This window comes from Eubalaena glacialis, chromosome 19, assembly GCF_028564815.1.
Source record: "Eubalaena glacialis isolate mEubGla1 chromosome 19, mEubGla1.1.hap2.+ XY, whole genome shotgun sequence".
Classification (NCBI taxonomy): Eukaryota; Metazoa; Chordata; class Mammalia; order Artiodactyla; family Balaenidae; genus Eubalaena; species Eubalaena glacialis.
This window is the reverse complement of record NC_083734.1, coordinates 38,691,817-38,716,652: the sequence shown is the minus strand read 5'-3', so window position 1 is coordinate 38,716,652 and position 24,836 is coordinate 38,691,817. Positions and strand designations below refer to the sequence as shown.

General features: G+C 44.9%; 1 protein-coding gene across 4 annotated transcripts in view; it reads left to right on the top strand.

Annotated features, from left to right (window-relative positions):
- Nucleotides 1-23,844, top strand: part of PHB1 (prohibitin 1) — a 95,090-nt gene extending 71,246 nt beyond the window's left edge. The window contains exons 1-7 of one of the 4 annotated variants that reach the window (XM_061175501.1): nt 13,099-13,175; nt 14,392-14,506; nt 16,218-16,379; nt 19,121-19,263; nt 19,406-19,522; nt 22,049-22,144; nt 23,488-23,844. In XM_061175501.1, the coding sequence (XP_061031484.1) occupies nt 14,419-14,506; nt 16,218-16,379; nt 19,121-19,263; nt 19,406-19,522; nt 22,049-22,144; nt 23,488-23,700 (819 nt within the window). In that variant the 5' untranslated portion in view covers nt 13,099-13,175; nt 14,392-14,418 and the 3' untranslated portion in view covers nt 23,701-23,844. Of the gene's footprint in view, nt 1-13,098; nt 13,253-13,896; nt 13,969-14,391; nt 14,507-16,217; nt 16,380-19,120; nt 19,264-19,405; nt 19,523-22,048; nt 22,145-23,487 lie in introns of those variants that run through there. The other 3 variants (XM_061175500.1, XM_061175502.1, XM_061175503.1) reach the window with 3 other exon arrangements.
- Nucleotides 23,845-24,836: the final 992 nt, after the last annotated feature.

Below are 24,836 nucleotides of genomic sequence, written 5' to 3'. Positions count from 1 at the left end.
TTATCTCAAAATTTTAATCTCCAAGAGCTTTTTAATGTTTTCAATAATTCATTCAACAAATATTTATGGAGAATCTACTATATGCCAGGCATTCTTCTAGGTGATAGGGATATCAGTGAAGAAAGACAAAAACCTCTGTTCTTAGGAGCTTATATATACTCTACTTCCTTTAAAAAAAAAAAAAAAACAGACAAAGATACTACAAAAAAAGAAAATTACAGACCAATATCACTGATGAATATAGATGCAAAATTCCTCAACAAAATACTAGCAAACAGAATCCAACAACACATTAAAAGGATCATACACCATGATCAAATGGGATTTATCCCAGAGATGCAAGGATTCTTCAATATATGCAAATCAATGTGATACACCATATTAACAAATTGAAGAATAAAAACCATATGATCATCTCAATAGATGCAGAAAAAGCTTTTGACAAAATTCAACACCCATTTATGATAAAAACTCTCCAGAAAGTGGGCATAGAGGGAACCTACTTCCACATAATAAAGGCCATATACGACAAACCCACAGCAAACATCATTCTCAATGGTGAAAAACTGAAAGCATTTCCTCTAAGATCAGGAACAAGACAAGGATGTCCACTCTCACCACTATTATTCAACATAGTTTTGGAAGTCCTAGCCACGTCAATCAGAGAAGAAAAAGAAATAAAAGGAATCCAAATTGGAAAAGAAGAAGTAAAACTGTCACTGTTTGCAGATGACATGATACTATACATAGAGAATCCTAAAGATGCCACCAGAAAACTACTAGAGCTAATCGATGAATTTGGTAAAGTTGCAGGATACAAAATTAATGCACAGAAATCTCTTGCATTCCTATACACTAATGATGAAAAATCTGAAAGAGAAATTAAGGAAACACTCCCATTTACCACTGCAACAAAAAGAATAGAATACCTAGGAATAAACCTACCTAGGGAGACAAAAGACCTGTATGCAGAAAACTATAAGACACTGATGAAAGAAATTAAAGATGATACCAACAGATGGAGAGATATACCATGCTCTTGGATTGGAAGAATCAATATTGTGAAAATGACTATACTACCCAAAGCAATCTACAGATTCAATGCAATCCCTATCAAATTACCAATGGCATTTTTTACGGAACTAGAACAAAAAATCTTAAAATTTGTATGGAGACCCAAAAGACCCCAAATAGCCAAAGCAGTCTTGAGGGGAAAAAAACGGAGCTGGAGGAATCAGACTCCCTGACTTCAGACTATACTACAAAGCTACAGTAATCAAGACAGTATGGTACTGGCACAAAAACAGAAATATAGATCAATGGAACAGGATAGAAAGCCCAGAGATGAACCCACGCACCTATGGTCAACTAATCTTTGACAAAGGAAGCAAGGATATACAATGGAAAAAAGACAGTCTCTTCAATAAGTGGTGCTGGGAAAACTGGACAGCTACATGTAAAAGAATGAAATTAGAACACTCCCTAACACCATACACAAAAATAAACTCAAAATGGATTAGAGACCTAAATGTAAGACCAGACACTATAAAACTCTTAGAGAAAAACATAGGAAGAACACTCTTTGACATAAATCACAGCAAGGTCGTTTTTGATCCACCTCCTAGAGTAATGGAAATAAAAACAAAAATAAACAAATGGGACCTAATGAAACTTCAAAGCTTTTGCACAGCAAAGGAAACCATAAACAAGACGAAAAGACAACCCTCAGAATGGGAGAAAATATTTGCAAATGAATCAACGGACAAAGGATTAATCTCCAAAATATATAAACAGCTCATGCAGCTCAATATTAAAAAAACAAACAACCCAATCCAAAAATGGGCAGAAGACCTAAATAGACATTTCTCCAAAGAAGACATACAGATGGCCAAGAAGCACATGAAAAGCTGCTCAACATCACTAATTATTAGAGAAATGCAAATCAAAACTACAATGAGGTATCACCTCACACCAGTTAGAATGGGCATCATCAGAAAATCTACAAACAACAAATGCTGGAGAGGGTGTGGAGAAAAGGGAACCCTCTTTCTTGCACTGTTAGTGGGAATGTAAATTGATACAGCCACTATGGAAAACAGTATGGAGGTTCCTTAAAAAACTAAAAATAGAATTACCATATGACCCAGCAATCCCACTACTGGGCATATACCCAGAGAAAACCGTAATTCAAAAAGACACATGCACCCCAATGTTCATTGCAGCACTATTTACAATAGCCAGGTCATTGAAACAACCTAAATGCCCATCGACAGACGAATGGATAAAGAAGATGTGGTACATATATACAATGGAATATTACTCAACCATAAAAAGGAACGAAACTGGGTCATTTGTAGAGACGTGGATGGATCTAGAGACTGTCATACAGAGTGAAGTAAGTCAGAAAGAGAAAAACAAATGTTGTATATTAATGCATGTACGTGGAACCTAGAAAATGGTACAGATGAACCGGTTTGCAGGGCAGAAATTGAGACACAGAAGTAGAGAAAAAACGTATGGACACCAAGGGGGGAAAGCGGCAGTAGATGGGGGTTGTGGTGTGATGAATTGGGAGACTGGGATTGACATGTATACACTAATGTGTATTAAATGGATGACTAATAAGAAAAAAATAAAAAATAAAAGAATTTCTCTCTCTCAGTGTTTTTTTTTTGAAAAAAAAAAATCAACCCTATTAAGGTGTAGCTTACACACAATAAAAGGAAACTATTTAAGTGTGATAAAATTTGACAAATTAATAACCCATGTAGGGACTTCCCTGGTGGCGCAGTGGATAAGACTGCGCTGCCAATGCAGGGGGCCTGGGTTCAATCCCTGGTCAGGGAACTAGATCCCACATGCATGCTGCAACTAAGGAGCCCAGGAGCCGCAACTAAGACCTGGTGCAACCAAATAAATTAATATTTTTTAAAAACCCATGTAACCACCACCACAATCAAGACATAGAAAATTCTTACCACCCCAGAAAGTTCCCTTGAGCCCATTTGCAGTCAATCACCCCCTTTTCCTGGTCCCAAGCACCCACCAATCTGCTTTTTGACACTATAGATTAGACTTGTCCTTTCTTGAGTTTCATATAAATGGAATTTTACGATTTTCACTCTTTCGCACCTGGCTTCTTTCACTAAGAATAATGGTTTTGAGACTTTCATATTGCTGCTGTATCAGTCATCTCTTCTCATTGCTGGATAGTATTCCACTGCACACCACAGATTTCTATTTATTCACCTTGTGACAGACAGTGGGGTTGCTCCCAGTTTGGGGCTATTAGGAAGAAAGCTGATATGAACATTTGTACACAAGTCTTTGTACGGACACAGGTTTTTGTTTCTTTGGGATAAATATCTAGGAATGAAACTGCTGAATTGTATAGTAAATATATGTTGAATTTTATAAGAAAATGCCAAATAGTTTTCCAAAGTGGTGGTGCTATTTTACAGTTCCACCAGCAGTGTTCCAATTACTCTATATTCTTACCAGGAGTTAATATTTTTAGGCTTTTCCATTTTAATCATTTTAGAGGGTATATAGTAGTAACTTGTTATGGTTTTAATTTGCATTTCCTTGATGACTAATGATACTGAGCATCTTCTCGTGTGTTTGTTAGCTTTTTGATGAACTAACTTTGATGAAGTGTCTATTCAAATCTTTTGTCTATTTTTTTAAATTGGGTTTGTATTATTGTTCTTGAGTTGTAAGAGTTCTTTACATGTATTGGATACAAGTCCTTGGTCATATAAATACATTGCAGATATTTTCTCCCAGTTTGTAGCTTAAATTTTTTTTCTTAACAGTCTGTTTCAAAGAACAGAAGTTTAAATTTTAATGGAATCTAATTTATCCATTTTTTTCTTCTATGATTTGTGCCTTTTGTGTCCTATGTAAGAAATTCTTACCATGGTCATGAAGATTTTGTCCTGCTTTTCTTCTAGAAGTTTTATGGTTTTAGCTTTTTTTCCCCTAAATTTATTTATTACTTTATTTATTTATTTTGGCTGTGTTGGGTCTTCATTGCTGCGTGCAGGCTTTCTCTAGTTGTGGCCAGCGGGGGCTACTCTTCGTTGAGGTGCGTGGTCTTCTCATTGTGGTGGCTTCTCTTGTTGCAGAGCACAGGCTCTAGGCACGCGGGCTTCAGTAGTTGTAGCACACGGGCTCAGTAGTCGTGGCTCGCAGGTTCTAGAGTATAGGCTCAGTAGTTGTGGCACATGGGCTTAGTTGCTCCATGGCATGTGGGATCTTCCCAGAGGACCAGGGCTCAAACCCGTGTCCCCTGCATTGGCAGGTGGATTCTTAACCACTGTGCCACCAAGGAAGCCCCTGGTTTTAGCTTTTATGTTTGGGTCCATGATCCACTTCAGGTTAATTTTTGTGTATGGAGTAGGACAAGGGTCAAGTATTTTCATTTTTCCATATGGATATTCACTTGCTCCTGTGCCATTTTTGAAAAGACTATCCATTTGCCATTGAATAACATCATCATCTTTGTAAAAACAAAACAAAACAAAAAACTGACCACAGATGTGTGGGTTTATTTCTGGATTCTCTGTTCCTTTGAGAATCAATACCACGCCTTCTAGATTACTGTAGCTTTATGGATGAATGAACACTATATCCTCCGTGTATACTAAACCTTCCAACCTTGTTCTCTTTTTCAAAATTGTTTCACCAATTCTAGGTTCTTTGCAATTCCATATAAATTTTAGAATTAGCTTGTCAATTTTTACCAAAAAAAAAAAAAAAAACTTGCTGGAATTTTGTTTGGGATCGCTTTGAATCGATAGATTAATATGAGGGGAATTGACATTTTAATAACATTGAATTTTCTCTTCAATAAATATGGTATATCTCTCCATTTCTTTTAGGTCTTTTAAATTTTTTCTTAGCAATGTTTGTAGTTTTTATCAGACAGGTGGTATTGAATTTATCCCTAAGTATTTCATGTTTTTGGTGCTATTGTAAAGGGTGTTTTTGCCTTTCAGTTTCCATCTTTCAGTTTGTTGTTCAGTTTGTGTATTAACCTTACTTCTTGCATCCTTGCTAAACTCACTTATCGATTCTAATAGTTTCTTTTTAAAATTTTTAGGATTTTCTACATACACAACAAATAAAAGCAGTTTTACTTCATCTTTTCCAATCTGTATGCCTCCTATTTATTTTTCTGTGCCTGTTGTAACTATTATACTGGCAAAGATCTCCTAATGTTGAATAGAAGTGATGGAAGTGTGTATCTTTGCCTTTTTTTTTTTTTTTAAATTAATTTATTTATTTTTGGCTGCGTTGGGTCCTCGTTGCTGCACGCTGGCTTTCTTTTAGTTGAGGTGCGCGGGCTTCTCATTGCGGTGGCTTCTCTCGTTGCTGAGCACAGGCTTTAGGCACACAAGCTTCCGTAGTTGTAGTGCATGGGCTCAGTAGTTGTGGCTCCACAGCATGTGGGATCTTCCTGGACCAGGGCTTGAACCCGTGCCCCCTGCATTGGCAGGCGGATTCTTAACCACTGCACCACCAGGGAAGCCTTTGCCTTGTTCTTGATTTTAGGGGAAAACATCTTTCATCTCTACTTATTTTTCTTAATAGCATCTTGTTCTAGTTTCATGCATGGTAGAATCTTTCTCTTTATCTGAGGATATCAATTATAGGGTTGGTTGGTTAGTTGTTTGGTTTAGATTTTCCATGCTCTTTGCCTTGTCTCTGATTCTGCCAAGTTTTTTGTTTGTGTTGCTTTTGTTTTGTTTTTGTTTTGCTTAGTTGTTTTTGTTTGTTTTGTTGTTCTTTTTCATGTTATGGCTTTTCTCAAATGGACTTAACGTCACTTGTCTGTTCATACTTGAAAGTGAGGTACTGCAGACTGCTGGTTAGTCCCCAAATCCTTTCTTCCTTGATAATTGGCTGCCCAGCTTAAAAACACATTTTCTAGCCTCTTCTGTGACTAGACGAGGTCATGCAACCAAGTTCTCACCAGTACAATGAAGTGGAATTTACATGTGCTGCTTCTGCCTCATTTGCTTACAACAAAATTGCTGCCCAGATTTTCCTGTTTTCCCTTCCTGCAAGCTGGAACACAGATGGCCCATGATTAAATGAAGACAATCTTTTAGGGGATGACAAACCAACGAAAGGAAATTAGGTCTGTGAATGACCTGTGGAACAAAGACAAACTAAGTTCTATCTTCTTTAGTCTACTGTATTCTGGGGTCTCCTTGGTACAGAAAATCAAACTTTGCTCTAACTTAAATCCCAACTAATACAAGCGCTGAAAAGCTGGCTGGAAGCTTCACTGGTGTGAGTGTCCAGTGGTGGGTTTCACTCCAAGGTAGTGGCTTTAATTTAAAAATAAATAAATTAATTAATTAAATAAATTTATGAAAGAAAAAGCAATGCCACTCTTCTCATTAAATCTTTATTTGGGAAACTATATTTAGTTTTTATAAAAATGTGTTAAAGCGATGAGTTTACTGTTATTTCTAAATGAGTAAGTAAATATTTAAAAAATTTTTTCATTTTAACTTGACTGTATATAATCCATCTTTTTTTAAAATAAATTTATTTATTTATTTATTTTTAGCTGCATTGGGTCTTCATTGCTGCGTGCAGGTTTTCTCTAGCTGCAGCAAGCAGGGGCTACTCTTTGTTGTGGTGCGCGGGCTTCTCATTGCAGTGGCTTCTCTTTGTTGCCGAGCACGGGCTCTAGGCATGCAGGCTTCAGTAGCTGTGCCACGCGGGCTCAGTAGTTGTGGCGCATGGGTTTAGTTGCTCCGCTGCATGTGGGATCTTCCCGGACCAGGGCTTGAACCCATGTCCCCTGCATTGGCAGGCGGATTCTTAACCACTGCGCCACCAGGGAAGTTCCCATTTTTTTTAAATTGAAGTATAGTTGATTTACAATGTTGTGTTAGTTTCAGGTGTACAGGACAGTGATTAACATATACACACTACTATATATAAAACAGATAATCAACAAGGACCTACTGTATAGCGCAGGGAACTATACTCAATATTTTGTAATAACCTATAAAGAAAAAGAATCTGAAAAAGAATATGTATATATTATACTTATATATGCTTATTTCACCATTGTAATGTTGGGTAACACTCCCAGTCCCATTCACTAGTTATGCTTCAGCCACATTTGGTTCCTTCAGTGGACCAAGGTCCAGCCTGCCTGAAGGTCTTTGCACTGTAGGGAAAAGGCTCCACCGTGGCGCCCTGGCAACCTTACGGGTCTCAACATAGTCTGTATCGGCAGCGCTGAAATTTCAGTGGAATTTGTCTTACAGAGCACCGTGTGATCCTCCTGGGACAGAAGGGAGGCTTGTGAGGAGCTGCTACAAGGCCATTTCTCACTCGCTTCCCTATGACGGGAAAGCTGTCAGGAGACAGTTCCTCATAGCCTCTGGGTTCTGGTGAGGTCTGAGGCTTTCTGTCTCGCCCCCCCGCTGTGCACCAAGGCTACAGCAGCAAACACTAATCCTGCTTAGCTGCAGCAGGGCACTGGCTCCTCAGAAACAGAGTGTCCTAACATTAGTCCCCATTTGTGTCAGTGTCGCCCTACACAAGGGCCACCAGGAGCTGGCTCCTTTGGCTACTCTTCCTTTTGGTGTCTGTGTAAGTAATAAACTGTATGAATCTAAAAAGGGCTCCTCATCTCTTTACCAGCCAAATCTATTGCACATGCTATTCCCTCTGCCTGAAGGCAACCTCCCATCCCACACAACCTTTTTTTTTAAAAAATAAATTTATTTATTTTTGGCTGCATTAGGTCTTTGTTGCGGCACGCGGGCTTTCTTTAGTTGCATTGAGCGGGGCCTACTCTTCGTTGCGGTGCACGGGCTCTAGGCGCATGGGCTTCAGTAGTTGTGTCACACGGGCTCAGTAGTTGTGGCTCGCGGGCTCTAGAGAGCAGGCTCAGTAGTTGTGGCGCACGGACCTAGTTGCTCCGTGGCATGTGGGATCCTCCTGGACCAGAGCGCGAACCCGTGTCCCCTGCATTGGCAGGTGGACTCCCAACCACTGCACCACCAGGGAAGCCCCCACGCAACCTTTCATGTCTAACTCCTTTACATCTTTCCCTAAATGTCATCTCCTCGTGGAGGCCTCCTTGACCAGCTCACTCAAAAGAGACCCTTTGTGCCAGACACGGTTGGTTGCAATTCCAACATCCATTCTCCCTTGCATCCTGTTCCTTGCTAACAAGAACCCCCATTTTGATTTGTTAGCATATTAAGCAGTCATGTGGTTTAGGAGAAGCCAGCCCTCCCCAGTCCCAGAGGTAAACTCTTGGCTTATCAAATTCCAACATTGCAATGCCATTCCTTTGCCAATGACTGGTCTAGAAATAGGCAGATGATACAATTCTGCCTAATAACGCATAGGTGGATGTCTGGTTCGGTGCTTCTGGGAAACTTTACCTCGTTCTTATAAAGGGACCCAAAAAAGTGACATGTCCTTTTCCTGCCTTCTGGCCTTTGGTTATTGTTGTGTGAGAACATTAAGCTTGGACCTTCTACAGTCATCTTGTGACCTTGTGGGGACAAGCATGAGAAAGAAAGTCAACATCTGGAGATGGCAAAGCTGAAAGATGGAAAGATTCTGCAGCATTGATGGCCTTGGTGAGCCATTAAATTAACCAACCCCAGACCTGCTCTCCCCTGGGACTTGTTATTTGATATATCTCTTTATTGTTTGTCAGTTGAGTCCACTTTTCTATTACTTGCAATCAAAGCCTTCTTTACTGGTTCACCATCTTCCTGTTGTCTGTTTGTTTCCTTCATGAAGGTAGTCAAAATTCCATATCATTTATTTCTTTGTGTACTTGTCTTTCTCTGTATACACCAGCCTCCCCTTAACCCAGAATGTAAACTCCATGAGGACAGGGGCCCTCTCCATCTTCTTCATCACTTATCCCCAATGTCTAGCATGACACAAGAGGCCTCCAAAATATGTGTTAAATGAAGAAAAAGAGATGCTCTTCTATAATTATTTGCTTTAATTACCACCCTTCCCATGTTAGCACTGAGCCTGGAAGTAGAATCAACTTTTGTTTACATATTACTTACAGATCACACATTCCCACAGCTTGGAAAAGCACTGGCTATGATATCATACATATCTGCCATTTACCAGCTGTGTGACTGTAAGCAAGTTACTTGACGTCTCTGAATCTCCATTTCTTCATTTCCAAAACGGTAATGTGAAAATAGGGTTAAATAAGATTATGTCTTTATGAAGCAATTGGTCCACAGGCGGTGTTCAAGATGTATTTGTTCTTATCTTCAACCTGTACACCAGTCTGGGAAGAAGAGCTGAAGGGGAAAATGCTCTGTGTAGCAACAAATTGGATCCACTCCTAAAGCTGGTGCACCAGTGCTGCTCTGTCCTTAATTTTTGCCTCAGCACAATTAAATTCTTCCCAGATATCCTCCTCATTATCCTTATACTTCATCCTCCCCATCTCTCCACCTACAACTAGCCCAGGTCCACACGATGCCCTCATGTCACGTGAGCTTTCCTGTTGCCTTTGCTTCCCAGGACACAATGTGGGGAAGTGGAAAGAATATAGGGCTTAGGACTTCCCTGGTGGTGCAGTGGTTAGGAATCCACCTGCCAATGCAGGGGACACAGGTTTGATCCCGGGTCCGGGAAGATCCCACATGTCGCAGAGCAACTAAGCCTGTGCGCCACAAATACTGAGCCTGCACTCTAGAGCCCGCGAGCCACAACTACTGAGCCCACGTGCCTAGAGCCCGTGCTTCGCAACAAGAGAAGCCACTGCAATGAGAAGCCTGGGCACCGCAATGAAAAGTAGCCCCCACTCGCTGCAACTAGAGAAAGCCCACGTGCAGCAACGAAGACCCAACGCAGCCAAAAATAAATAAACAAATAATAAAATCAAAATAAAATAAATGAAAAAAACATTTTAAAAAAACAAGTTACATAGATTCAAAAGACATAAAAAAAAAAAAAAGAATATAGGGCTTAGACCTAGAAGACGTGTGTTCCGGTCCAGTCTGGCTCTGACTAGGTGAGTGACCCTGAGGAAGCCATTTAACCTCTGAACCTCGACTTCCTTATCTGTAGAGGGATAATGGATTGTAATGATGCTCTAGCGGGATGCTGTAGATACACAGACTTGAAAGTTATAAAACATTCAAAAACTGATTTCTTTTCATATTTCCAGCATTCCTGCTAGTAAGATTAGAATAGAAGCAGACAATACTAAGGCTATTCTTACAGGATTCCAGAGCATCCTGCCTTGCGTTTCCTGGCCACAGCCTGCCTAACCAGCTACTTCAGTGCCCTTCATTATTCATTCATTCAGCAAATACTTACTGAGTGTCCACTGTGTGCCAAGCACTGTTGTATGCTCTGGGAATAGAACAATGAAGACAGCAGACTAAACATTCAGCTCTCATAGAGCTTGCATTCTGGTAGGCAGAGGAAAAGACTGTGGGCATTTAGGGCAAACCCATACCACCTGAAGAGTGCTGCCACGTATATAGCTGGTCATTTGGCATCCCACTGGTGCCAAGTGGAGACAAAGAAGGGGGACAGAAAGGAGAGGAATGCAGGAAAAAGAAGTTGAAGGAATCCAATCATACTAGAATCCAGAAATGGGCCTGGTTTCATTAAAATTAAGTGTCCGTACACCACTTAGCTACCCCAGCTAAGAATGCAAAACAACAAATGTAATTATGAGGGAATATCAGACAAACGCAAAATGAGAAACATTCTTTTTTTTTTCTATTTTAATATAATAAAGGCAAGGAAGGCTGAGGACAAATTAAAGGAGACTAAAGAGACATGAAAAATAAATATAGTACCTAATCTTAGACTGCTTCTCGTATTGGGTGGTGGGAGGGGGCGAGAAGACTGCTATAAAGTTCATTATTAGGTCAACAGAAAAAAATGGAATGCAGAGGGTAGATTAAACTTTTTCAAGTTATATAAAAGGATATGCTTATTCTTAGAAAATACAAAGAGAGAGAAGAAGGGAGGGAGGGAGAGAAGAAGGGAACAAATGGTAAGATGTGAAAATGAATAAACAGAAACCTCATTTTAAATTGAGTCAGGAGGCCAGAAGGGGGAACTCTCACACCCTACCAACAGGTAGAAACCCAACAGGAAGATATAGCTTTGCATCTCCAACAGGAAGAAGGTTACTACTTTACTATCCAGCAGGAAGAAGGAAAATTTTCTCTTTGCCTGAATTTCTCCTTGCCCAGCAACAGCCCGGCCAATAAGAGACTGTCACAACTCAGCCAATGAAAAGCCACTACATTTTCAAATTCCCAGTTTCCTCCAACTCTTTGTTTATGACAGCCCTTCCCAACTCCCCCTTCTCCACTATAAAAAAAAGGTCCTCTCCTTTGTTCTGCAGACTTGCCTGTGGGTTGCCATAGATTACATGTCCAGAATTGCAATTCTTTGCTGTTCCCAAATAAACCCAATCTGCTGATAAAATAACCTGCTGTTTTATTGTTTTAGATCAAAAAACCAAATGGAGCAAATTGTTAGCAATAGATGAATTTGAGTAAACATGTGTTCCCTGTACTATCCTTGCAACTTCTCCAAATAAGACTAAAAAAAAAAAAGGAAATGTCACCTTGCACCAGTCAGAATGACCATCATCAAAAAATCTACAAATAATAAATGCTGGAGAGGGTGTGGAGAAAAGGGAACCCTCATACACTGTTGGTGGGACTGTAAATTGATTCAGCCACTACGAAAAACAGTATGGAGGTTCCTTAAAAAACTAAAAATAGAACTACCATATGACCCAACAATCCCACTACTGGGCATATACCCAGAGAAAACCATAATTCAAAAAAACACATGCACCCCAATGTTCATAGCAGCACTTTTTACAATAGCCAGAACATGGAAGCAACCTAAATGTCCATCAACAGAGGAATGGATAAAGAAGATGTGGTACATATATACAATGGGATATTACTCAGCCATAAAAAGGAATGAAATTGTAGAGACGTGGACGGACCTAGAGAGTGCCATACAGAGTGAAGTCAGAAAGAGAAAAGCAAATATCGTATAACAACGCATATATGTGGAATCTAGAAAAACGGTAGAGATGATCTTATTTGCAAAGCAGAGACACAGAGTAGATAACAAATGTATGGATACCAAGGGGGAAAGGGGTCGGGTGGGAGGAATCGGGAGGCTGGGATTGACACATATACATTATTGATACTATGTATAAAATAGACAACTGATGGGAACATACTGTATAGCACAGCGAACTCTACCTAATGCGCTGTGGTAACCTAAATGGGAAGGAAGTCCAAAAGGGAGGGGATATCTGTATGTGTATGGCTGATTCATTTTGTTGTGCAGCGGAGGCTAACACACCATTGTAAAGCAACCATACTCCAATAAAAATTAATTAAAAATAAATGAATAAAATTCAATAGAAAATTAACCACCATTTTTAGACCAAAAAATAAAAAAAATAAAAAAAATAAGTGTCCACAGGACCCAGACTCAGCCCAACCCCTTTTTTAATTGGTGCATGACCCTGAATGACTCCCTTCCTCTCTCTGGGTCTCATTTTCTAGTCCAGGTGGTCTCTAAGGTTCTCTCTGGTCTGGCAGTCAATGTCCCACAACTCAGGTCGCTTCTAGATAGGTCTTTGGAAAGAAGCCAGCCCTTCAATCTCTCAGCCCACCAGTTACTTCACCACGACTTTCTGCAGCGTGCTCACCCGCCCTCTTTCATCAGCCCTAAACTTGCCCTTGCCCTTCTCTGCCACCAGCCAGCAGGCCCAGCCTCACTTTCCGAGGGCCTTAGCGCCCATCTTCTGGCAGGGTCCAGATCTGTTCAGGACAGGCACGTGCATTTATCCCTCAAGAAACTACAGCACCCAAAAGGCTTTGCGGCAACCTCTGGGCCTTTAGTACCACCAAAGGGAAAGGTTTTTCAGCGCGGGCCAGCCGCTGCATGGCTTTTTGGAAATTGTAGTTCATCTGCGAAGAGCCCGGGAACTAGGGTAAGGCTGCAAGCCACCCTTCCCAGAATGCATAGCGCTCGTCCCCACCAATCGAAGGCACGGATCTTGGAAGGAAGGCGGGGAAGAGGAGGAGCTGCCTGGCGCACGCGCAATATGTTTGTCTGGGGAATTCATGTGGAGGTCAGAGTGGGAGCAGGTGAGAATAGAGAGGATCGGGTGCGGCCCGCGTCCGGGCGTCTCCGCAGTCCCCCTCTGCACTCCCATTAGCCCCAGGTTTGGGCGGGCGGGGTCCATGCGTGGGTCCGCCTCGTGTCGGAGGGGAAAGGGGGTGAGCACGGGAGGAGCCAGGGGTTGCGTAGAGTGAGGTAGGTGTGTATGGGGGCAGAGTGAGGAATAATCTAGAAGCTGTTAGGAATGGAAAAGCTGAGGGGTCGGGACTGGGCATCCTGGTCTCAGGAAAGATTTAAGTGCACGGGGAGAGATGAAGGTAGAGACGTTGAGGTCTGGGGAGGAGGGAGGGATGCTGAAGTGGACGACGGCGATGGGGCGCAGCAAGACAAAGTTAAGTGCTGGAGTAGATTCTAGTGAGGTCAGCCGTGCTCCCGCCCACCCCGCCTCAGCCCCCCTACCCCCACCCGTTCCAGGGCTCTCCCTCGGCGTGCAGCTGTTTAGGGCCTTTCTGGCCCGATTGGTTCTCGTGATAATGTTGGCCCCATAACGTCGTGTAGCACCTGCTTCTATAATAACAGGTCATTCTTAATACCTGATGTTGAGAAGCCGCGTGGTGAGGACTTAAGATGAGCCTTCTAGAATTAGACCTCTAGGTTCTAATCCTGGTTGCCCCCCTCATAGCTGCGTGATCTTAGGCTCCTGGTGTAACTTAACCTCTCTGTGTGCCTCAGTTTTCTCATCTGTAGTTATCTACTTCATACGGGTTGGTGTAAGGATTAAACATGGAAATGGCTGTTAGAAGACTGTCTAGTATAAAGGTCAGCTATTATTGTTATTTTGTTGTTGGAATCACATTCTTTTCTGAACCAGAATTGCACAGAACCAGCCACGCAGCCTCTCTCCTGGGGCCTGACTGTCCAGGAAATGGGAGGGTGTTTGGTGTGGTGCTAAGTTCTCTATGGGTATCAAGCCCATGCCTCCTTCCCATTTTGAACCAAGTACCCCAGACCCCTTTTCTTAAGTAGTAGAGAAAGAAGAAAGAAGCGCAGAGGATTTGAGTACACACTTATACAAGCTGCAGAGTGTTATTTATGAAATGTCCTTCAGTCGATAATTTAGAGCTCTCAAGAGTGGGGAAAGAAATAGCCAACTTGACAGGTACATGTGATGCCTCAGAGAGGGCTTTACTCTGAGGATTTGGGGATTGAATTGTTTTGTTTGTTTTGTTTTTACCCCCTTAGGTGTGAGCAGGCCCAGCAGAAGGAGACATGGCTACCAAAGTGTTTGAGTCCATTGGCAAGTTTGGCCTGGCCTTAGCTGTTGCAGGAGGCGTGGTGAACTCTGCCTTGTATAATGGTGAGGCACTGAGGGGTGGTGGGTCACTGCCCTTTGCCAGAGGACGTCTATTGGTCTTCATAGCCTGTGTGACACTCCTGTTGGCAGCCGCTGTCCGTGAATGTGTTTGTGACCAAGAGGGCTCACCTACTGCCCTCCTGCACCATATGGTTTCATTGTTCTCAGGGCCTCTGTCCTTGTAGCCATAGGTTCTCTCAGAGCCTTTATTCACCAAGAGCCTCCCAGCCCAGTTTGACGTTTCCACCTGCTCTTGTGAATTTAAAGTGATGCTGCAGCAGAGTGCCAGGATTTCGCTGGCCAGCTGAAATGGAGAGCTCGTTTGTTCTCTTCTGCCTGTGTATGGAATAACTCAGCAAGGGCTTTAGCCCTTTGGTGGCCTTGTCCTGAGCAGGAGCTTTTGCTCTGCTGTGGTTGAGTCTTTCCAGAGAAAGTATCTTTGAGATGCACTGCCCAGCTTTTAACAGTGTGCTGGGTGTTTAAGCTGGCTTTTCCACTTTTCTGTGTGACCTTAGGCAAGTCACTTTCTCCTCTCCAGGCCTCAGCTTTCTCATTGGTCAAGCCACAGGATTGAACTGGCTTATGTCTGAGACCCCCTCCACCTCTGATATTCTCCAACTTTCACTGTTGGAAAGTAGCAGTAGATCTACCCACCTCATGTGTGACCCTGACAAGAGGAGGATTACTTTCAGAGTGAAGGTGTTTGGGCCAACTGTAATGTCCAAAAAGGCAGAGACAGAAAGCGGCTGGTCAGAAAAGCCTGCTCTTGGGCTTCCCTGGTGGCACAGTGGTTAAGAATCCGCCTGCCAATGCAGGAGACACGGGTTCGATCCCTGGCCCAGGAAGATCCCACATGCCGCGGAGCAACTAAGCCCATGTGCCACAACTACTGAGCCTGCGCTCTAGAGCCCGTGAGCCACAATTACTGAGCCCATGTGCCACAACTACTGAAGCCCGCGCGCCTAGAGCCTGTGCTCCACAACAAGAAAAGCCACTGCAGTGAGAAGCCCATGCACCACAACAAAGAGTAGCCCCCGCTCACCGCAACTAGAGAAAGCCCGCGCACAGCGAAGACACAACGCAACCAAAAATAAAATGAATAAAAATAAAATAAATAAATTTATTTTAAAAAAAAAGACAGAAAGAAAAGCCTGCTCTCCTTCTATGGCACAGCTTTATACTCTGATCTTTTTGGCCACCCCTGCATAGCTAAACAGTAGTCACCATTACTAATTTCTTTCTGAATCAGCAAGACAGCTCTATAACCCCTTCAAACCTTAGAGAAACCAAGCTATCGGAAAGGAAAAGTGGGGCCTTCCAAATTTTAGGATTGCCATAGGGAGGATGCTGCTTCCGGAAACACTGGGTTAAATTGGAACCAGGATGGACTGTGGTAACAGTGAAGACCTTGGTGAGTTTTAGAAGTTTTGGGAGGTGGTTAATCAGAAAACCAGCAGCCAGTTGTTTCAAGGAGAAAGGATGCTGAGGAATAGATCCTATTACCGAATCCTTGGGAGGACATGTGGGATGGGAAATGATTGCTTAGTTTTATAGCTGTTTAGAGGCCTCTAGAGACCAGAAGTGTAGGAAGAAAGAGCAGGAGAGGGGAGACTTAATAAATGAATGGAAAGCACCAGGGATCTTTCAAAACCATTATCCTTTTGGTTAAAGGGTGAGGGGATTTTTCTGACCCATCATTATCCTTCATTCCTAGTGGATGCTGGGCACAGAGCTGTCATCTTTGACCGGTTCCGTGGAGTGCAGGACATTGTCGTAGGGGAAGGGACTCACTTCCTCATCCCTTGGGTACAGAAACCAATTATCTTTGACTGCCGCTCTCGACCACGTAACGTGCCAGTGATCACTGGTAGCAAAGGTGAGTCTTGTCTGTGGGTCAGGTAAAGTAGAGAGTGGAAGGGCTGCTGTGGGATCCCGAACGGGTTGAACTTCTCGTAATACGAATTCCTGGCATATTTTCCGTGAAGAGTTTTATGTGGTTACAGAGAAAGAAATATACAGGCATACCTCAGAGATGTGAGTTCAGTTCCAGACCACCACAACAAAGCACATATTGTGATAAAGCGAGTCACATGAATATTTTGGTTTCCCAGTGCATATAGAAGTTTACCCCATACTGTAGCCTGTTACGGGTGCAATAGCTTTATCTCTAAAGAAACAATATATATACAATACCTTAATTAAAAAATACTTTATGGCTAAAAAATGCTAACCATCATCAGATCACCATAACAAATATAATAATATTGGGAAAGTTTGAAATACTGCAAGAATTACCAAAATGTGACAGAGACATGAAGTGAGCAGGTGCTGTTAGAAAAATGGTGCTGATAGACTTGTTTGACACAGGGTTGCCCCAAACCTTCAATTTGTAAAAAATGCAGTGTCTGTGAAGCTCAGGAAAATGAGGTATGCTTATATACTTAAAATACACACACGGTTGTACAAATTTAGAGAAATGAACAAAGACATATTTCAAGAGTTACATAACAATCCAATTTTAAAGAAATCTAAATGTGCCTTTGCTCCCTCGGTTGACCCTTCCCATCAGTTCTTGTTCCCCAGGGTGACTGTAAACCGATCTCCAGCCGTTCTGTTTGCCTTCACAGCTGACTTACCCTTTGCCTTGCTTTCCAAGGCCTCTGTTTCCAGCAGTGCTGCCCTCACGTTGCTATCTCACAGGCCAAGGCCCACATCCCTGAGAGCAATCTGGTCTGACACGCCACTGGCTTCCCAGTTGGAGCCTAAAATGAATTGCTCTCATGGTTCTCCCCTCATCGTACACATAGAGGTGCACAGGCAGTAAATGGAGTGGCAGATGCTGCCTTGGCCGCGACGTTTCTGTGCAGCAGGAGGAGAGGGTTGGTGGATGTTGCTGTCCCAGCAGATGTTTGCTTTCTGTGATAGTGCCAGGCTTTGTGCTGGGTCAGAGGGTGGGGTAGCTCAAAGCTGACTAAAGCGGGAGCCTTTAGGAGCTTGGTCTAGCGAGGGAGATAGCCATGTGGACAGGCATTAGAGTGGGGCGTGGTGACTACAGCGTGGAGGGCGAGCAGAGAAGAGAGCTCCTGTGAGGGATGTGCGTCTGCACTGGCACTTTAGAATGAGAAGTGCATCGGGCAGAGGAGGGGAAAGGGTACATTGGTGTTGACTAATCTGTCCTGTCGCTCCTGGCCAGGGAGAGGAGGAGCCTCCTGTAAAGGGTCTGGCCTGCCTACTACATCAGAGGAAATCAGCGGTGGGGTGGGGTTAATCAAGAAACATCATATTTTAACTTAAAGGCCTAGTTCTGAACTTTCCACCTTTTTGGGATTTCTTTCTCTACTGTTTTGCAGTTGTTCTAAGGATACATTATACACCTATCTTCAAAACTTGATAGGAACTTGCAGAGATCAGGGACGGACGTATAACCATTTCCCACTCTGGTGCCTGGTTCAGAACTCATCTCATGGGCGTTTGGTCCATATTGTTGATGACTGCAAGCAGGCTGTGACAGTGCCTTAGCTCCAAGCAGGACTGCATTGTCAGGGGAAGTTGTAATTCCCTCCCTGGGTCCTTTGACGGCCAAGTAATGAGAAGCGGCCTCTAGATGAGTCTGATAACCCCTTACGTCTGTTGCGCATTTGACAGAGTGCTTTTATATCTGTTTCCTCCTTCGGTTTCTCCCAACATGCCTGGGAGGCAGATGAAATCATCCCCGTTCTTTTTTTTTTTTTTTTTTTTTAATAAATTTAGTTTATTTTTTATTTATTTTTGGCTGTGTTGGGTCCCCGCCGCTGCGTGCGGGCTCTCTCCAGCTGCGGTGAGCAGGACCACCCCCCATCGCGGCACACGGGCCCCTCCCCGCGGCGGCCCCTCCCGTCGCGGAGCACGGGGTAGGCGCACGGGCTTCAGCAGTCGTGGCACGCAGGCCCAGCAGCTGTGGCCCGTGGGCTCCAGAGCACAGGCCCAACAGCCGTGGCACACGGGCCCAGCCACTCCGCGGCATGTGGGATCCTCCCGGACCAGGGACGGAACCCATGCCGCCTGCACTGGCAGGCGGACCCCCAACCACTGTGCCACCAGGGAAGTTCCCATCCCCATTCTTATATGTGAGGAAATAAGCTGAGATAGGCTAAGGCTTAGTGAGCCCACGTAATTAGTAAACAGCAGAGTTGAGCCTGCAGCCAGGCCTTAGACTGCTAGTCTGCTGGACCCACGGTCACCTCTCTGAGGCACACTCCTACCTTGGGCCACATTCACTGGGTGTTGGAGAGGCCTTACGCTAGAATTCTTGGCATTGGCCTATCTGTTTTCTTAAAATATTCAGTATTCCAGGCATTTCCATGGCACCTATTAGACATACAATCTGAATTTGCTTATATCAGAGGGCATTCAGGACACACTGAAAAGCTGTCATCCCCAGAATCCTTTGAGAAGTTTTTAACGCTGATGCTGTGCTGGGTTCTCTACCAAGGAGACCACGCACAGGTGCTCCTCACCCTCTGGGATCTGATAAGCAGCAACTTTACTTATAAATTATAGCAAATTTGGGGTAGGAGAGGTCATAGAAGGCCACCTTGGTTTTCATTTTTAACTCCAGCACTTCTCCCCTACCCTAAGATTTACAGAATGTCAACATCACCTTGCGCATCCTCTTCCGGCCGGTTGCTAGCCAGCTTCCCCGCATCTTCACCAGCATCGGAGAGGACTACGACGAGCGCGTGCTGCCGTCCATCACCACAGAGATCCTCAAGTCCGTGGTGGTGAGTGAACAGGGCCTCAGCCTCGAGCCTCGAGCCCAGCCCCCGAGGGGTCGCTAGGTGGCAGGAAGAGCTTGGCGGTGACTGGTTGGGACTCTGCTTTCTCATTATCCTGACTGGCTCCTCTGCCCTCCCTTGGAACCAGGCTCGCTTTGATGCTGGAGAACTGATCACCCAGAGAGAGCTGGTCTCCAGACAGGTGAGCGATGACCTCACAGAGCGAGCAGCAACCTTTGGGCTCATCCTGGATGACGTATCCTTGGTAAGGGTCTTGGGGTGCCTGCAGGGGAGGGTATCTGGGTAGATACTGTGAGGTCCTACCTTCCACTTTGCTCAGTGAAGGCTTGAAAACATGGAACCTTCTTGGTGGCATGTGGCAGTCTCCTTGGGTTTGTTTTCAGAAGAAGGTTCTTTTACCTCCCCTGTGCCACAGACATTCTTCTTTTAATTTTTGGCCCTAACCACTAGATTTTTCACCTTCCCCAAACTGAATGTTCCCCCGAGCTCCCCAGGAAGTGATGTCGTGTTAACCCTGTTTGACACAGGCAGAAATTGCCTGGTAGAGACTAGAGAACAGCTTGGATAGTCTTTCTCCCTAGCACAGACCTCCCAGCCTGACCCCGGGGAATTTCCTAACGCCTAGGGTCTAAAGCGCAGTGAAGTGAGCTCTGGGGCCTCCGCATGAAAGGTGATGCGTGTCAGTGAATGGTTCTGTTTCCCAAAGCCTGGTATGGGAGGCAGGGGGCATCTCTGAGGCATAAGCTATCCTCTTGAGACTGTGTGGTCTGTGTATTTATATGACACTGAATGCCGCAATGCAGACAGAAAGCAATACAGGCAGGATAGCATTTCAGATCGAGGAGGGTGAGGGGAAGGGGTCGTGTTTCTGATTCTCTGGGAAAAATCATTTGGAGTGATTTGTTCGGGTAGTGAGGTAGAGTGTTTCCCATTCCGTTCTCCTGTGCGTCGCTGGGGAAAGGCACAGCTTCCCCCTCAGCATCTGTGCAGCTGTTTAAACAGTTAACACTCTACGTACCCTGCGCTCACCCCAGGGCACTGCTCCACTTGCAGCAACTGCTTTCCAGCTGTGGAAGGGCTCGTGGGCTCCCTCTACTGGCAAGACGCCAGGCTGCAGCCATTTGGCTCCTTGGACCAGAGTGGTTCCTCAGGCTCTCCCACTTAGTGTTAAACTAAACACTGTGGCCGTGAGAACACACTAAGTAAAAACCTAAGGAGAAGCTTGGCATTTTGCTAGACTTTAACCACATACTCCATTCTGGGGAAATGCAGGTTGACCACAAGAAACCATATCTAAGAGGTGTGAGAAGAAAATTAGGTTTCATGGGGAATTTGCTGCCCTCAGCTGGCCCTTTTAGAAAGAAATTTTATTCCTTAATTACACATTTCATTTTCATTGCTCAGGATTGTATTTTCTTTCCCAAACTTTGAACAAGAGTCCAGAAATGGAGCAGGCGAGGTAGAACAGCTGCAGTTTAAGAGTTAGGAGTGTTAAAAATTCTGGAAGGGGCTTCCCTGGTGGCGCAGTGGTTAAGAATCTTCCTGCCAGTGCAGGGGACATGGGTTCGAGCCCTGGCCTGGGAAGATCCCACATGCCGCGGAGCAACAAAGCCTGTGCACCACAACTACTGAGCCTGCGCTCTAGAGCTCGCGAGCCACAACTACTGAGCCCGCGAGCCACAACTACTGAGCCCGCGTGCCACAACTACTGAAGCCCGCGCCCCTAGAGCCCGTGCTCCGCAATAAGAGAAGCCACTGCAATGAGAAGCCCGCGCACATTAACAAAGACCCAAAGCAGCCAAAAATAAAAATAAATTTATTTTTAAAAAAATTCTGGAAGACATTGGACTGGGATTTACTCTTCAGGAGAAGTTTTGAGCTGCTTATTTTCTTTTTTTAAAGCATAGGTTGGGAGGGTAGTAGAGGAAATGAAACAAGTAGAATTTGATAGCAAAACCAATGCTATTATCCCCTTTATTCTTCCCTTTTAATAAAAAGTATAGATAGATAAATAAACTAGACTAGGCATTAGTAGTGCTGAGATCTGTTCCCATTGTTTGCACTGTCATTACAGATGTCACTTCAGCGAAGTCTCGGTCACTCATGTTGTTAGGGAAGACCTATGCATAGTCAGAATTTTAAATCTTCACCCGAAGCAGTATCTTTACCTGCCTTCTCTTTCTTTTAAACCCTTTGTCAGAAGCACTCACACATGGGGAATACCATGATTTGCAAAATCATGATTTGGAAATCGTCTCTCTCGTCCTCTTCCTGTTTTGTGGTGGAGATACTGTGAGAAAGCAGTGGACTGGTTAAGTCATAAGCAGAGAGCATCACACTCTTGAATCCCTGAGAACCAGCTGCATCCCTCACTCTCAGGGGCTCAGTTTTCCATCTGGCTTCTCTGGGGGCTTCAAGCAGGCCATCAAAGGACCTTGGAAGAGCACTAGTCAGTGGTGGGGGTCCTGGAACCCACAGGTCTCCTCCCCTAGGGAGGTGGTCAATCGAGTAGATACCTTCTGGTGCCCGTGGGCGGTTTTCTACCTGAGGGTGCCAGAATGAGGTACAGGAGCACTTTGGGCAGCCGAGGATTCTGGGGTGTGAACTCAGTTTGGGCACAGATGTGGAGGTGGAAGGGCGTTCTGGCCTCACATTGTCTCCAGCTGCTAGAGCCATTCGTGGCCTCTTCCTCCAGCGGCCGTGGGGGCCCTGCAGCAGCGCTGTCTAAGCCATTACTCTGCCTCATCTCGTGCTCACTCTATCCCCTTAGACGCATCTGACCTTCGGGAAGGAGTTCACAGAAGCGGTGGAAGCCAAACAGGTGGCTCAGCAGGAAGCAGAGAGGGCCAGATTTGTGGTGGAAAAGGTGAGCACTCAACCAGATGGCAGGAGCCTCTCTCCCCTTTCCCCTGTGCTCAGCCTCCCTGTTTGCCGGGTGGCCTGGAAATTCATCATCTGTCATCTCTTCCGGGATCATCGGAAGGGGATTGAAGGGACTGTACTCCTGCAATTGGTTCCAGAGTCTTCGGGGTCTAGTCAGGGATATGTGAAGTTATGTTCTTAAATCACTAAAGGGTAATTTTTTTCCCACGTCCCTAAGATCAAAAACACTCTTCCACAAATAAAAGTTTCTTCTGGAGTATTTTCAGCTTCACTGAGAAGTCATTTTTAACCGTGGTTACACAGTGAAAGCTGACAGCAAAAGGGATCAAACGTGGCACCAGGTGCACTATCATCACTGGATTTTTTTCAAGCACTAAATCCATCCAGATGTGTCAGAGTGTGCTGGGACACAGTATAGTTGCACAGGGCCTGGTCTTTCGGTCTTTGCAAAGGTGTATTTATTTCATGTATTCCCTTCTCCCCACCACTAATTCTCTTGGATTTTTATTCCTAATCCAAGACACCTTAGTCCTTAGAATCAGGCAAAAGAGAGGTATATGGGTAGACATTTCACTTTAGAGAATATAAACTCCATGTGGATGGAGACTTATTTTTCTTTTTCCACTTTTTTCTGCCTCTCTCCAGCACCTAGAACATGTCCAAAACCATGCCTGGGATAGATACTAGGTACCAATAAAACATTCGTTGAGTGGACAGTCCCAGAACCTCAGTTGAACAGCTGTGTGTTAATCTCAGAGAGGCTCCACACTGTGTTCTCCTCCTGTACTTCTGAAGGTCACGCATTGCAGATAGACGTCATCTTTTTGATGAGGGTAGGGAAAGCCAGGAGGTCTCGTTCTGGGTGCCTCAGTTCCTGGTTGGGAAGCAGTTTAGCCCAAGAGCAACTTCAGAGAGTGTCCCGTGCCTGCGGCTCCTACTTAGCTGCCCTGGTTTTGATGAAAGTCACTTTGACTTGGGGCTGGAGGGAAAGATGAGGATTAATTCCATCTTTCTTTCTCTCCTGCTTTCCTTGGCCTGGGGTCCTCCTGCCTCGGAGTATGTGGCTGGACTGGGTTGCTATTAATATTATTGAGGACTTTTTATATAGCTATTTATATAGCCAGCAGAAATGTGTCCCTACAGTGGCATGACGGGAGAGAGGAGGATTGGGTGGACAGTGCTTGTTGGCCCTGTCTGGAGGGGGAGGTAAAGTCCCAGAGTGCCTTCGGGACCCGGTGAGGGTGCCTAACGTGGTCCTTTTGAGGCTGTAGCCGCCATCCAGCACCCCAAGGTGTGCTCTGGGTCTCTCTGCTTCCACCCCCGTAGGCTGAGCAGCAGAAGAAGGCAGCCATCATCTCTGCGGAGGGCGACTCCAAGGCAGCGGAGCTGATCGCCAACTCGCTCACCACCGCAGGCGACGGCCTGATCGAGCTGCGCAAGCTGGAGGCGGCGGAGGACATCGCGTACCAGCTGTCGCGCTCCCGGAACATCACCTACCTGCCCACTGGGCAGTCGGTGCTCCTCCAGCTGCCCCAGTGAGACCCGCGCCTCCTGGGGCCATCTGGACCACAGCCCCCATGATGCTCACCACCACCTTCCTTCTCCCGCCCCAGAAATCACTGTGAAACTTCATGATTGGCTTAAAGTGAAGGAAATAAAAGTAAAATCACTTCAGATCTCTAATTACTCGATCAGGTGAAGCTCTTTCACTCTTCTCATTTCCATCCCCTTTTCTTATCCACCTCCCTACCCAGAGTTGCCAAGTGCCTACACAGACCAGCTTGGCTCCCGTCTTTGGGGCCTGCTGGCACTCCAGCCTAGGCACTGGCAGTTGGCAGAAGACAGGCAGGGCCATGTGTGTGATGAGCTGGGAGTCAGTGGGCGGCCTGAGTAAACTGGTAGCCTCCAACCTATCTTTTATTCATGATCTGAGGAAGGCGGCGTGCGCAGCTGAACAACAACGACACAGGCCTCGGTTTTTTCCAGTGCTTCCTTCACCTACCCAGCTGAAGAGAGGTGCTGGGGGGGGGTCAGAGAGGAAGCGATCTGTCTCTTACCATAGGCCGATTCTCTTTAACTGCGGGGCCAGCGGAAGCACGGATTGAAGAATCTGCTCCTGTGAAGGTGGGTGGGCTGATTTGCTGCCCTACCCCCACCCCAGGGTCCTAAAACTGGAATGGACTTGGGTAATGAGAGAGCAGGCCTGGACCGAGATGTGAGTCCTCTGGCCTTCCTCTCCGCCTCCCACCTTGGTGTCTCAAATACCCGGCGGATTTCCAGCTTGAAGGATTGTATCCGGCCGAGGCTACATGGGCCTGCCAAAGACGTGTGCATCCTGCGTTCCTGGCTTCCCTTGCTCGGAGACTGCCCTTTCTAGAGGGCTCTGTGCCTGTGCCTTGAAGGAAACAACCACGGGAAGAAAACAAATGTGTGTAAACTGCTATCAATAAATGACACCCTGACCTTCCAGCTCAGTCTTACGGGGTTTTTTTGTGTGTGTGTGGGAACCGTGGGATCAGAACAGCATTCTAGCAGTTTTTGTGTGCACATTTGTATCACCAGCTAGGACAATCTCCAGCAGGGCAGAAAATGCTTTGGTTTCAGAAAACACTTTGTGCCGTGTTCCAGATCCATCCCAGCCTGAAATGAATCAGTGGTGTCAAGTGAGGTTTGTT